Below are 15921 nucleotides of genomic sequence, written 5' to 3' on the forward strand. Positions count from 1 at the left end.
GACATTAATAAATGATTTACAAGAAAGTCTGATTTACATATGCTCATCTCAAGTCAGAATATTGAATATTTGAGTGTGGGACTAAAAGGGCCCAGGGACTTCAAGAGGGACTCAGAGGGGACCTAGTGAGGGGACCTAGAGGGACGCCTGAAGGGGTAGAGTCCAGGGCACATGTGACACAGTCAGTCCCCCAGCTGCCCCTTCACATTCCTCACATAACTACACAGGGCCTGGCTAGCGGTGTCAGGGTCACAGGGTGTGTGTGTGTGCATGTGTGGTTTGTGTGTCACTGTGCTGATGTTCCTGACAGTTACTGCATGCCTCTGACACTAGCTTCTAACACATACAAATTAACATTAACATTGTTGTTGTTGTTTTCCTCTAGCAGTGCCTCTATTGACACAACAAGGCCATTTGGTGTAGCACTATAGGACCCAGTTTGACCAGAGTCTGTCAGTTAAATTCCATCAAATTAAGCAGATATGCCTCATAGAAGTCAACATTAAAATGTGAGATGTTACACTACCCAGAGTCTACCTCTAAAACAAATATTATCTACGCAAGGCCTTATTGACCCTCAGACCTGGCCACTTGCACTCTGGGTAATCTGAGCGACGTCCATCCTCCCCATGTCCATCCCTACTCTGACCCGTAACCCCTGACCTCTAACCTCTGATCTGTACACCTCACTGGCCAAATGGTTGGAGGTGTTCATACACCCCTCCAACCCCCCTTTATTACAAAGATAAGGTTCCACTTTTGGAGAAACTGAACTGTGCAAAAAAAGCAGCCCAAATAAAATAAAAAATTGAGCAGCTTTAACTTGGGCCATGCAAGATATACTCAGTTAAACGATAAACATTCATTCACTTATTAATGTATGAATGCAGGCAGAGAAATAATATATAGGATTAAGCATTTTTTACATAAACTAACAAAGTAAAGTCATTTTCTTATAAATGAAGACTTATGAAACATAATACAATGCATTAAGATCAGAAAATGAATATATTACGTTTCAGTTTGGGTAAGCAAGGTGGCAAGATTCTCTTGACCAGAGAAGTTCATGCCAACCATATGAAGTCCCCATGACCGTAGATGTTTTGAAGAATTCAGTATCACCGTTTAGGCAAAGTGGAAGATCAATTCATCAGTACTCTAACAAAACAATACTTCTCATTGGAATAACGTCAGAACAATCAGTAAATAGTGTCCAAGACTAAACAGTATTTTGTGTAGTACAACTGAGCTTGAATGAGCATTTTCTTCAGTTCTGTGTTGCATTGTCCTTGGATTTTTGTTATTTTGGATCGGGAGAGTGTAGTAGCCTACTGCCAAAATGGGCTTTCTTTTGGGGTTCGGGGGGATAACTTCACATCAGTAGTCATGTCACCCCCTCCCCAACCCCACTCTCAGGCTCCGCTGGTGCTGGCACTTCAAGTCCCCAGGACACGTAGCGACAGCTAGAGCCAGGTCTCACACCAAACTGCAAAACAGGAACTCCCAACGCCCATTAGAATGTTTTAAACCCCAAACGTGATGGGGACGGGAAGAGGGGGGAGGAGGTTGTCCATCTCTCTCTCTTTTTCTCTCTCTCTCCTCTTCCTTGGCTAGGGCAGAAGGACTGGTGGCCAATAGAGCAATATAATCTCTCCCAGATGGAACGAGAAGAGTCTAATGTATCGGATACACAAGGGAGGGACAGAACAGAACCGAAGAGTGGAGGAGAGGAGAGAGAGGGGATGTTGTTGTTCCTTCATTGTGCATATCCTGGATCAGTTTGTGGATCAGCTGGTTATAAACAAGCTGAAGGGTTTTGTCTTTGTCCCTCTATTCTCTTCTCTGATCACTGACTCTCCATCACACACATGCTGATCACATGACTCTCCATCACACACATGCTGATCACTGACTCTCCATCACACACATGCTGATCACTGACTCTCCATCACACACACGCTGATCACTGACTCTCCATCACACACACGCTGATCACTGACTCTCCATCAGACACACGCTGATCACTGACCCTCCATCACGCACACGCTGATCACTGACCCTCCATCACACACACGCTGATCACTGACTCTCCCTCAGACACACGCTGATCACTGACTCTCCATCACACACACGCTGATCACTGACCCTCCATCACACACACGCTGATCACTGACCCTCCATCACACACAAGCTGATCCCTGACCCTCCATCACACACACGCTGATCACTGACTCTCCATCACGCACACGCTGATCACTGACCCTCCATCACACACACGCTGATCACTGACCCTCCACTCTCCTCTCTCTCCTCATATGTCTCTTATGTCCAGCCAGGTATTCTTCATGCTATTATAAGTCCCTGTGCAGAGGGTGTGTTTTCTCTTTTCTTATTTATTTTCTTATCACAGAATTATCAGAGTGAGAAGCGCAACGACATAGTAATACAAGTCTTTCATGACTGAATGGAAAGAGATGAAGGCTGTGTGAGTGTGTGATTGACTGGTATGTTGATGGTTCTTTTATGGAAGGCTGAGAAGCAGAGGCGTCATTTGCCAATAGTACACTGCGATTAGGGAGTTGTTGTTATCTTACAGCACAAGTAGCAGTTTGTTGAGTTTATTTGCATGAACAACATCCAAACCTCCCTCTCAGAAATGAGATGACATCATTGACATTGTGACATCAGTCTGTGTACAAGGTCCTCTCAGGAGCATTGATGGTTCTTTAAACGTCTGTGTACTCACAGCATCATCAGGATGGATCAAGGTGTGTTTTCACACTCACACCATGGTTCAGGTCTATTCATGGAGAAAAATTGGAAGTTTTTTTTTTTTTTTTTTTTTTTGCACAGACAGCAAGTTTGAATCCAGTGGATGATGTAAAACAGGGAAATCTGAGGGAAAATAAGAGAGAGAAAAAAACATTAGACAAAGAACACGACAGAGGACTTGTGTGAATGAAAGCAGGAACGCAAACAGTGTTTAAGAGGTCATGGGAAATATATCTCCTTTTACGCCTACAAAAACAATCAAAAAAAATGACAATTTAACACACTCCGTAAGAGTCAATAGTTCAGGGACGGACAAATCCCTCAGATAGGCTCCAGACCCTATCTCACTCTTTTACCGTACCCCCTCCTTCCTTTTCTTTCTCCCCTAAGCCTGACATTTGCACCTGTTTCTCTACAGACGTGCGTCAGAGATATCAAGCATTAGAGCTAAAAGGCTAATTCCCTCCTCTGTGAACGTTATCCACTTTCCTCCCATTCCCTCCCCCAAAACAGTTAGGCTTATTTTTTTGTATCATTCCCCCAACTCTAAATCCAGCTAGATATTTCACATCTGACCAGCTTTGACTTCTGCTCTACATCTCATTCTGACCTTTTCGTTTTAAAAGTGCTTTTCTTTATTTTTTCAGCATTACGCCACAGATGATTTATAGCCTAGGGAAGGCCCCATATCAATTTTAAAGATATCCTCCCCCTCCATCTGTCTCGCCTTCTTCCCTGTGGCCCTAGCTAGAGGGCCGAGGGGGGAAGGCGATCTTACAACTGGCTGTGGTATCTAGAGGACACACGCACACACACAAACACACATGCACACACACACAGGCGCACAGGCACACACAAGCATACACACATGCACACACAGGCACACCCAGTCACACACATAACGGTAGCCCCCGAACATCCAGTGCAAGCAGCCAACTCTTCCTCCCAGAAGAGGTTTCTCATTTAGGCTTAGAGAAGCTCTACGTATACTGGCCTAGCGATGGGCAGATCTGCCTGGAGGAATAACAATAAGCAAACATCTGTATCCTCTCCAACGTATCAGTGGAATGAGCAATCTGACTGATAAAATAATCCTTATTTCAGATTTTTTTGAGATTCTATAAACTGGAGTTCGCTAGTCTTTACCAACCTTTGAAGTTACAAAATGGAACGATAACATATTTGATTTTATCAGTATTGGCACTCTTGCAAGACTCTGAATAAAAACATGGATTTGCTTGAAACCAGATTCCTTTGGGGCTTTAACCAGCAGGAAGCAATATACCTAAGAAAGGGAAGGGAGGAAGGGAGAGGGGAGGGGAAAGTAGAATAGAGTCCCTGTGGGAAGTGTTGAGTAGAGACCCTTCTCTCCTCTCGCCTCCCCCTCTCCTCCCCTCCCACTATTTGGTAGACAGTAATATATCACTGTCACTGTGTCTCTGTGCAGTCAACACTCCACACATTGTTTACAGAAAAGTTGGCACCTACACAAAAGGGAGGATCAGCCCTTACATTACCTCAGTGACTGACTGCCATCCGAAATAATTGAACACCCAAAATCTGTAGTTTTGCATTGGTCTAGAGAGGGTTAAAGCCTTTACTGCAGTCTCTGTTTTAGAGATGAGTCACTGAAGAAAAAGGGCCACTTCTAAGTCAGGGAGCGTTTCATCCAAGGAGAGCAGAGCAGAGAGGAGAGGCGCATCAGCATCCCAGGCAGAGCAGTGAGGCTGCTCCTAGCCGCTTCCTGGCATTACCAAACAAGAGACTGGAGCATGCTGGACAGCTGCAGCCCAATCATCCTTCTCCTCTCCATCTCTCTCTCTCTTTTGCTCTCTCTGTCTCTCTCGCTATCTATCTATCTCTCTCTCTCTCTCTCTCTGTCCCTCTCTCTCGGTCTTTCGCGCTCTCTCTCTCTCTGTCTCTCTCTCTCTCTGTCTCTCTCTCTCTGTCTCTCTCTCTCTCTGTCTCTCTCTCTGTCTCTCTCTCTGTCTCTCTCGCTCTCTGTCTCACTCTTTCCTGTTTCTCTCGCCCTCTCTTTGTCTCTCTCTTCTCTTATGAGCTTAGGGCACGCAGCCATTTCACCAAGGTCTGCGAAATAAGGTCTGCCAAACGTGTGTGCACGTCTGCCTGTTTGCGTGTGTGCATGTGTGTGTCTGCCTTTATGCATTTGTGTGAGTGTGAAAGAGAGTCGGATTATGGCACCAGGGTCTCCAGTGTTCAGAATGAGCAGGGTTGCCAATGGTCTTGTGTTCTACATCCGTCTGGCCTGCTTATCGTGACTGAGGCCAAGTGAGGTTACTATAAGACCGTACAAATTGACACAGGGCACAGGGGAGAAGTGGGGAAGACAGGCTGCTCAGGCCAACAGTGAACACTCATTTCCAGGCCAGGCACTGTTATTTGTGTCACGGATTCTGCCGAGACTGCCCTTCCTTCTGGTTCAGGCAGGCTGCGGCGTTCGTCGTCATCGGAATACTAGCTGCTGCCGATCTATGTTTTATGTTTCTATGTTTCACCTGGTTGTTGTCTAGTGTTGCACACCTGTTTCCCATTAGGGTATTATGTCCTTCCCTATTTTATATTTACATTTACGGCTATTTAACCTGTTCGCTCCCACTGTGTGTTGTGCGTGTTTGTTGCTTGTTACGAGTGTCGTTTGTGAGCGGGTTTGCTCCTCCCTGTGTTTGGAGGTTTTGCTTGTTTCTTTACTATTCAGTAAAGTAGATTTCCATTTCATTCTGTGTCCTGCGCTTGACTCTGGCCTACCGCATTCCACAGACATTCATGACAATTTGTCAGGGCATGGTGTATGTGTGTGTGTGTGTTTGTGTGTGTGTGCGCGAGCAGGATGTGTGTTTTTCTCGTCTGCATGGCTGTGCAGCCGTGTTTTCTCTACTCCCTACTACCACCCCGTGTCTTCTCATCTCAGTAACCTCAGACAGCAACTGAAGAGCAGCAGTCTGCCTCCTTGAGTTGCTGGCTGCCTCCCTCCCTCTCTCTCCATCCCTCCCTCTATCCCTCCCTTCGTCCATTCCTCTCTCCCTCTCTCTCTCCCTCCCTCCCACCCACCCAGCAGCGCACCATAAACCCAGAAAAAGGAGGCGATTGAGAGTGGATTAGTCTCACCAGGATGTTGTAGCCTGCCTGCCTGCATGTAGATTGTTTAATTGGCCTCCCCTCCGCTCACTCCCCTCAGACAAATTTCCCCCACAGGGACAATAAAACTATTCTATTCTGTTTCAATTACTCCCTCTGTCCCTCCTCCCTCACCCCAACCCTGCGGTCTCATAACTCACTTAACCTACACATATGATTCCCTATCCTCTATCCTATCCCTCCCACCCCTCTCTCTACATGGTCCACCGCACACACGCTCAGATACAAAGGGATGTCCAGCTATGGTGAAATATGTGGTGTGATGCATTTTGTTTATCCCTGTATCTGTGGTTGTCCGTGGTATCGACAGACACAACCACTCAAAACACACTAAGTACTCAGACAATGGAGGCTGTGTAAAGATGTTGCTTGTTAAAAAAACAATGATTTTTAGTCTAATATCCTCCTCTCCTCTCCTTTCCAAATCGGCATCTCATTCTCTCTCTCCATCTCCTCAGTACCAGCCAGACATAGCAAATCCAGCTCTGCTGCTGAATCATTGAGTAATCACCTACTGGCTATAGTGTCATCATGGGAGAGCTCTGTGTCTGCCATGGAGTAGATTCTCCTTATGAAAAATACAGAAATAGTGTAGAAATGTAACTGTACATACATATCATGTCAAACATACATACTGTATGTGGAAAATATGTATATCCATTACATGCTGTATTGCTGTTGGCTCTGCTTAGACATTATTTTAGTAGTGCGCGACAGACAGTCAGCAAGCCACACATACTGTCTGTTGGGGCTGAGAACCAGACGACAAGACATAAATAAATAAAGAAGTGAAATAGCAGCGGCTGCTTGGTTAGTATTCAAAGCATGCAGTTCAGCCCTGGCCAAATTCTCATGGCAATCTAATTAGTCTATCAATAGTCAATTTGTGCTTGATTTAATCAGGATATTTGTCCTTGTAAACAGAGCAGTAGGGTGACTGAGGGAGAATGGGATTTATATCTACCGGCTACTGAATGAAAACAGCTGTGTTTAACCTATGAGCTGGGAATTTATGTTACAGTATGTGAATGTTCCAAAAAACAGCCCTAATAGATATATGACTGAGTGTGTTTATAATAAAAACTGACAATGAGAAACTCATGCACTCAGCTCATCTGTGAAACTCTCCAGTTTGTACTCTCCAGAGTATCACTTATACATTATGCATTCCATCTCTCTTCCCCACTGACAGACAGTAACAAACAGACGAGAGAGAGAGAGAGAGAGAGAGAGAGAGAGAGAGAGAGAGAGAGAGAGAGAGAGAGAGAGAGAGAGAGAGAGAGAGAGAGAGAGAGAGAGAGAGAGAGAGAGAGAGAGAGAGAGAGAGAGAGAGAGAGAGAGAGAGAGAGAGAGAGAGAGAGAGACAGAGAGAGAGACAGAGAGAGAGACGAGAGAGAGAGAGAGAGAGAGAGAGAGAGAGAGAGAGACAGAGAGAGACTTATCTCCATACCTCATGGGAGGGGGGTTGGGATGGAGGTGTCAGGCTTTCCCAGAATCCCTTGCAGCTCAGGCAGGGAGATGTTTCCAGGTGCTGACGAACGCCGTTGGGATGAGGGAGTAGGGTACGGTAGTGATGCTGTTCCACGCGTCCAGCGTCGGATCATAACAGTCCAGAGTCTTACACCGCTGTGTGCCAAAGTAGCCCCCCACCACGTACAGTTTGTTACCTGACGCCACGGCCTGGCAGCTCATCCTCTTGGCTGTCACGTCTCCCACTTTAGTCCACTGGTACGTGTCGCTGCTGAACTTATAGGCCGAGCACGCTGAGAACTCTGTGTCCCCGCCCATCACAAAGATCTGGTTTCCAAGGACGGCAGCGGCGGTGTAGCGCCAGGGCTGCGGGCAGGAGGCGGGTACCGTCCAGCGGTTCTCCTGCGGATCATAGCACTGCACCTTGGGTAGTTTGTCGTGGGTGACACTGGTGCCTCCGAAGGCAAAGAGTTTCAGCTTGACGCTGACCACCGCTGCGTTGCTCACACCCTCCCTCAGTGGCGCCACCATGGTCCATTTATTGGCCGCCGGGTCGAACTGCTCCACCTGTTTCAGGGACACTGAGGGCGAGGCGGGGAGGCAGCCAGTGCCGGCCGTGTGTCCTCCAACTACGTAGAGGCAGTGTTTCAGCTCAGCCGAGCCATGGCCGAAACGGGCGATGAGCATGGGCGCCGCCTTGGACCACTCCTCGTGCACGGTGTCGTAGACCCACACGTCTTTGGACACGCCGTTCTCTGAGCCCCTCCCGCCAGTCACGTAGACATTACAGCCGATGGCGCAGGCGCTGAACTCCTTCCTGGGGCTGGGGATGTCTGCCTTAGGGATGATCTCCTTGGCCTTCTGGTCCACCAGGTACAGCTTGTCACACATAAAGGTCTGTCCTCCCAGCAGGAACAGGGCGTGGCTGGTCTTCCTGGGCCTGGCGCAGGGGCTTTTCACCACACCATCGTTCTGAAGGATCTTCAGCTTGCAGTGGATAGCCTCATCCACCAGCTCCTTGCTCTTCAACTGGTCATTGATCAGCTCCTCTGTGGACACGTTCTCCATGAGGAAGATGAAGGGGAGTAGCGCCAGGCGGACGGTCTGCAGCAGCTCAGGCAGGTTGCAGTGCCTCCTCTCCAAGTCGTAGTTTACCCAGTTGAGGGCAGCCTCGTAGACCAGCCTCTCGTCCTCCGTCTCCAGCTCCTCGTGGGACAGGAGCTGCACCACCATGTCTTTGGGAAGCTGGAGGAAATCCTCCGTCTTGCAGATGGCTGGGAAGTTGCTGAGGCACATGCCCCAGGAGAGCTCGGACAGCTTTGTACACTGGTGGGCATCGGACAGCAGCAGCATGCCCAGGCAGTTGGACGGGTGCAGGTTCCTCTCCAGGAACTCGGCGCAGGCGTCCCGGATGTCCTGGAACTCCAGCATGTCCCCAGCCTCAAGGAGGGACTCTGCATTCTCCTCGTTGATGACCACCCGGGACGTGTAAGCGTAGTCTAATAACAGCTCCAGGACCTCCGGGTGGATGGAGTCCCTGAAGTCCACCTCGCTGGCCTGGCTCTCCTTCAGCCCGCCAGAGAACATGGCCTGTCAGAGAACAAAGAGGATGGGAAACCAAGAGAGTTAGCTAGTTAGCTCGTAAACATTTAGCCCAGCTAGTGTTAGCATGGTGGCTAAACATGCATGTTTTCCTTTGGGGAATGATAACGGTTCCCTCTCTTGGTAATAAGTGTCTTTACCTCAAAGTAGCGGCTGCAGGCAGCCAGCACGGCACGGTGACAGGGGAAGGAGCGGCTCCCAGCATGGAGGAGGACGTCGGTGAAGAGACGCTGCTGCCGCAGCGTGTTCAGGTGCATGAGGACGCTGTCGGCGTACGATGACTTGTGGAACAGGTAGATGTTCATGGAGCCGGTGCTGGCACGCGACTTGCGGTTCTCGTGGACGCAGACGGACATTTTCATTGAATCCTGGGAAAAGAGACCAAAACCAGAAATTGGATTTAGAATACATAACGTATCATAACAAAGTAATACACACAGCCATTGGAATGAGTAATTCACAAAATGAAAACCAGTAGCCCATATATATGGAAACATGATATAAAAATGTATGATAAGATATTCAAAGCATGGGGACATAGCCTACAGTTCAAAGTCACTTTTCTGACCAGAAAACCAGAAAATAAATTAAAGCTAGTCCAAGCTAAACCCTGTTAGAGTGCATAATTCGTCTCTACACAGTCCTAGGGAAGGGTACTGAGTCTCCATCTCAGTCTCAGGATGCTTCCCAATTGGCACCCTATTCCCTATATAGCCATATGGTCCCTTGTCAAAAGAATGCACTATATAGGGAATAGGCTGCCATTTGGGATGCAGCCTCAGTCAAATTTTGATTCCAGGGACGGGTGTCTGATATGATCAATATCAGCAGGGTTGCTCCCTGGGCTGGGACAGGCTGGTCTCATAGACTAGACTTAACACAGTAAATGAAGGAGGAACCTTTTTGGTTCAATGTAGCACTGGGTTCCTGGAGGAACACTGGAGTGGAAGCGTGGCTTAGTAGGAGTGTGGCTTTAAGATATATCTTTTTTTGGCCTCCCGTTAGAGTAAATGTCAGTTCTGTTCATCTGTTCTGTTGTCTTGCCATCACATGTTAAAGGTGAAGTTTACTTAAAATAAAACATTTCCCAAGTGATTCCATACTTTGAAACTATACTGAACAAAAATATAAACATAACATGTAAAGTGTTGGTCCCATATTTCATGTGCTGAACTAAAAATAAAATCCAGAAATGTTCCATACTCCATAATTTGTTTATATCCCTGTTAGTGAGTATTTCTCCTTCGCCAAGACAATAAAAGGCCCACTTTAAAATGTGCAGTTTTGTCACACAACACAATGCCACAGATGTCTCAAGTTTTGAGGGAGTGTGCAATTGGCATGCTGACTGCAGGAATGTCTACCAGAGCTGTTGCCAGAGAATTGAATGTTAATTTCTCTACCATAAGATGCCTCCAACGTCGTTTTAGAGAATTTGGCAACAGCTCTGGTAGAACTGTATTTCTTTTGTTGGGAAAAACGTGTTCTTAATGGCTGGGCCTGGCTCCCCAGTGGGTGGGCCTATGGCCTCCAAGGCCCACCCATGGCTACGCCCCTGCCCAGTCATGTGAAATCCATAAATTAGGGCCTAATTTATTTATTTAAATTGACTGATTTCCTTATATGAACTGTAACTCAGTAAAATCTTTGAAATTGTTGCATGTTACGTTTATATTTTTGCTCAGTATAGTTAGGTGGAGTATGCCTTCTCCCCCGCTCTCTCCCTGCAGTCTAGAACTAGAAAGCTGCAAAAACAGGTTACGTGACTCGTGATGTGTCTTTGTGCACTGGTAGCTTTGCTCCGTTGTCAGTCAAAGAGCGATTGAGAATCTGCGAATTGTGAATAAATTCTTTGTTTTATTGAAAGCGTATGGACAAATTAGCTATTTTTATCAAACGGTTTTGAGTCAGGAAATGTGTACTATCCAACCCTAAAACTATTGCGATAATTTTATATCATTATTTTATGTGGCCGACTGCAACAACAGCAGAGATGGGTAACAACTGCGCATGTGTGTTCTCGTGGGGCAACTCTGACGTATACAGTGCATTCGGAAAGTATTCAGACCCTTTCCCTTTTTCCACAATTTATTACATTACAGCCATATTCTAAAATTGATTTATTTTTACTTTTAAACATCAATCTACACACAAATTACCTCGTAATGACCATGCAAACACAGGTTTTTTAGAAATGTTTGCAAATGTATCACAAATAAAAAACAGAAATACCTTGAGATGGTTCTACAACTTGATTGGAGTCCACCTGTGGTAAATTCAATTGATTGGACATGATTTGGAAAGGCACACACCGGTCTATATAAGGTCCCACAGTTAACAGTGCATGTCAGAGCAAAAACCAAGCCATGAGGTCGAAGGAATTGTCCGTAGAGCTCCGAGAGAGGATTGTGTCGTGTCCTCACACAGTGGCCTCCATCATTCTTAAATGGAAGAAGTTTGGAACCACCAAGGCTCTTCCTAGAGCTGGCCGCCCGGCCAAACTGAGAAGGGCCTTGGTCAGGGAGGTGACCAAGAACCCGATGGTCACTCTGACAAAGCTCTAGAGTTCCTCTGTGGAGATGGGAGAACCTTCCAGAAGGACAACCATCTCTGCAGTACTCCACCAATCAGGCCTTTATGGTAGAGTGACCAGACGGAAGCCACTCCTCAGTAAAAGGCACATGACAGCCCGCTTGGAGTTTGCCAAAAGGCACCTAAAGGACTCTCAGACCATGAGAAACAAGATTCTCTGGTCTGATGAAACCAAGATTGAACTATTTGGCCTGAATGCCAAGCGTCACGTCTGGAGGAAACCTAGCACCATCCCTACAGTGAAGCATGGTGGTGGCAGCATCATGCTGTGGGGACGTTTTTCAGCAGCAGGGACTGGGAGACTTGTCAGGATCGAGGGAAAGATTAACGGAGCAAAATACAGAGAGATCCTTGATGAAAACCTGCTCCAGAGCGATCACGACCTCAGAATGGGGCGAAGGTTCACCTTCCAACAATGACCCTAAGCACACAGCCAAGACAACGCAGGAGTGGCTTCGGGACAAGTCTCTGAATGTCCTTGAGTGGCCCAGCCAGTGCCCGGACTTGAACCCGATCAAACATCTCTGGAGAGACCTGAAAATAGCTGTGCAGTGACGCTCCCCATCCAACCTGACAGAACTTGAGAGGGTCTGCAGAGGAGAATGGGAGAAACTCCACAAATACAGGTGTGCCAAGCTTGCAGCGTCATACAAAGACTTGAGGCTGTAATCGCTGCCAAAGGTGCTTCAACAAAGTACTGAGTAAAGGGTCTGAATACTTATGTAAATGTGATATTTCAGATTTTTTTTATTTGGAGCTTGACGTCACAGATGTGAGTTTTATGGAAGAAGGCACAAAATGTCACTGTTTTCCGTTGAAAGATACAGACAGATGCAGAAGATGGCTAGTAGCGATAAAAGACTGGAACTACGATGTAAACACCCCTATAGCCAATCTTGCAAATCTATGTGTGTAGTAAGCTATTCACTATAAGGTCATTCACTGCAGGAAAGGGCTATTGACTTAAGATCAGGTCTACTCATTTTTTCATAATCATAATTGCCTATGTCTGATGTGTTGGCTAGCCATGGTTTATTTGCATGACAACATTTCATGCTTTTAACAACTGTATAGCCTTGCGGGAAATACAGGTCCCAGGAAGCACCTGGTGTAGGCCTATTTGGTTACATGTAGTCTGGTCTACATGTAACCCCCGATAGTGGCCATGAGTATCCTAACAATATCATTACTTTCAGCCCCATGGCCATAAAAAATATATATAATAAGTAGTTTTCTTCATCACTCGTGAGTATTTCGTCGTCAGACATGTTTGTAGGTTGTTGTTTACTTCATATAACTAATCTGTAACGCTAGGCTACTTTCTTCATCTGTGATAGTGAATAAGGGCCTTATGTGCAGTTTTTACATAAAGGGATTCCCCCACGTGCACGCACATGGACAGTTGTTACCTATTTCCGCTGTTGCTGCACTCGGCCACATAAAATGTTTTATATAAAATAATCGCAATCGTTTTAGGTGGATAAGTACACATTTCCTGAATCAAAACCGATAGTACTTTTGATAACAATAGCTCATTCGGCCGTACGCTTTCAATAAAACAAAGAATTTGTCCACAATTTGCGGATTTCTCAATCGCTACGAGTCACGTGACCTGTTTTTGCCGCTTTCCAGTTCTAGACTGCAGAAGGCAAACGCCACCTAACTAGTTTCAATGTATGGAATCACATAGGTAATTTGGGATTTTAGGTCAACTTCCCCTTTAAAGTTGAACACAGAGTTTTGTAGCTTCAACAAAGCTAACAGAGGTGTATGAGTTCCTCAAAAGCCTGTGCTAATCCCAAAGTTGGAATAGTTACCACTTTATTACCATATGTAATTAGCAATGTTAATATTAATATTATATTTAACAATATGTTATATGCATAAATATTCAAGGACATTTTTCATTTGCAGTGTACAAACTTAACATGGGGCGGCAGGTAGTTTAGTGGTTAAGAGCGTTGTGCCAGTAACCGAAAGGTTGCTGGTTCTAATCCCCGAGCCGACTAGGTGAAAAATCTGTCGATGTGCCCTTGAGCAAGGCACTTAACCCTAATTGTTCTGGATAAGAGCGTCTGCTAAATGACTAAAATGTAAATGTAACATGATGCACGGGAATGACATTTATGCTAACAGGTAGCCAAAATGAATATCTGAAAGCCATGCCTCCAATCTACAATATATTATTAAAAAAGGTTCAAAATTGAACCCCTCCCATCACAAAAAAAATCCCAGTTTGAACCTTTACACAGGGGTTCCTCAAATACCATTTTCAGAGGGGTTCCTCGAGGAACCTTTGTGAACTGGAAAGATTCCGCCAGTGAGGCAACACAAAAGGTTCTTCCAGGCATCTTTACTTCTAAGAGTGTGTGCTATATCCTATAACTGTTCAATCGCTGCAGGAAAAATTAACCCTATCACTGGGCAAGATGTCAACAAAACCTGTCAGTGTAAACAGCCACCATATGCTCATCTACAGTGTATATTACATCTACTCTGTCCTAATTGTCATGTAACCGATATAAACAGCGAGGTCCCCAACCGGCTGTCACCATCTCTGCGCGAGAGGTTAATTGTGTTTAAGCCCAACGCTCAATGGGACTAAAATTGTGGTCCTTACCGAATTTAACCTAATTATAAACATGAATGACACATCAGCAGCTATGTTGGATCCATATCGCACCTGATGCCCCCCATTAATAAGGTTACAGCGGGAGCAGCTGTGAAGGGCACGCGGGGAGACCACTTGTAATCAATGATAAGAGAAGACAATATAAAGGGGATCCTAAAATTCAAGGGTTACATTTGCAAGGGATGATTTCTTCTGTTTACAAATAGCCAATACCCTCATTTGGTGTGTTGTCTAGATGGGATAGGCTTGAAGACGAGCAATCAAATATTGTATTTAAACGACATAGTCTGCATAGGCTAAAACATTTGATATGATCTCAATCCTTGCTTTGTCTTGCTTCTCTCGTTGAGTTAGGCTAGAATACATGCAGCCTAGAATAATAATATGATAATGCAAATGTTAAACAAATTAAAGTTCCCTATGAATATTGTCATCTAAATTGTTATAATTTAGCATCTGATCTCATATAGACCTATGTTTGATGAATTGTTTTAAATATCATGCTGCAAAATGCATTAAAAGAACGTGTCTTTAGGCTATGTTCATAAATTAGGCGTTTCCCAAAAATAAGACACAAAAATGGTAGATATGATCCTCTCCTCAAATGTTCTATCAGAGCTTCTCCATGAATTCTGAAGTCCACGACGTCACATCTCAATGGATAATGAGAGAATTAGATTTTTCAGCTACTCCATGCATGGACCTATATCATAACAACAACAATAATGGCAATTAACAATTCTCTAATGTGGAAAATACAAATAGGCTACATACCTCCTTAGGTAGGAGTTCAATTTTGTCCGCTTTATCCCTCGAACATGCCACTGCTGGAAGAGTAGCCACGATGCTGGTTCAAGCAAGCCACTTGTGCTTGTGAGTATGCGCGTCTTGGGTTCTTCAATAAGGAATAGCGTTATATGGGGAGGAACTGGACACTATTTCTATCCCTATAGAAATGTCAATGGACTCGAATCATCCAAATGTTTCGTTCAGTGATGAGATCTCCAATTCAAAATTCGTCGTTCTGTCCAGGTTAAAATAAGGTTAAATAAATTAAAAATAAGGATCCGTCTGATCCTATAGCAGTTCTATGTCGCTAGGTAGTGCATGTCCTGCGCTCGGGTGAGTCGGGTCTTCTCTAAGTAAAGTCAATGGGGTGTGTTTATAGTGAGAAAGGGGGAGGACCGTCCTCGTTTCGAGGAAGCTGAGTGGGAGGGGTATGCAAAATAGCCAAGTGTTGTGGTGGGAACCGAGCAGCAGCAGAGGCAGAGGCGATGGGATGAGAACGCAAGACCTGGAGGTCGGGGCCCTCTGCTGATCAGATGGGAAGGGGGAGGTAATAAAACAGTAAAATCGTGTGAAAGCCAGGGAGAGAGCCCAACTGCCGACTCACATCCAAGAGCGTGAATATTTACTCACCTGCAGAACTGTCCTTTATTACAAACGGATGTTTAACAGACAAATTGGATCATGATCCATCAGTAGGCCTATACTAGCACTTCTCATGACTCCAAGGCTAAGCATTGGCTCATTCCATGTCCAACGCTGAACCGAAGCTCTTTCTAAACCTTGATATGACTGATATGATACGTTTTTAGAAACATTTGGAACTTAACTTTCATATCAGCAATAAATAATTTTCAAAAAACAAAATGTGTTGTAACTGAAAAACACTGTCGATGGCTGTTAAAGCCGGT

The 15921-nt window shown here is 45.4% G+C and overlaps 1 protein-coding gene across 1 annotated transcript; it reads right to left on the reverse strand.

Annotated features, from left to right (window-relative positions):
- Nucleotides 1-1307: 1307 nt before the first annotated feature.
- LOC311100105 (ectoderm-neural cortex protein 1-like) lies at nucleotides 1308-15358 on the reverse strand. Its single transcript, XM_084140857.1, has 4 exons — nucleotides 14999-15358; nucleotides 9141-9368; nucleotides 7379-8988; nucleotides 1308-2895 (listed from the first exon to the last, which is right to left on the reverse strand). Exons 2-3 carry the CDS (start codon nucleotides 9360-9362, stop codon nucleotides 7435-7437), a joined length of 1776 nt encoding a protein of 591 aa, XP_083996983.1. The 5' UTR covers nucleotides 9363-9368; nucleotides 14999-15358; the 3' UTR covers nucleotides 1308-2895; nucleotides 7379-7434.
- Nucleotides 15359-15921: the final 563 nt, after the last annotated feature.

Source organism: Coregonus lavaretus, assembly GCF_964263955.1.
Source record: "Coregonus lavaretus genome assembly, chromosome: 24".
NCBI classification, from domain to species: domain Eukaryota; kingdom Metazoa; phylum Chordata; class Actinopteri; order Salmoniformes; family Salmonidae; genus Coregonus; species Coregonus lavaretus.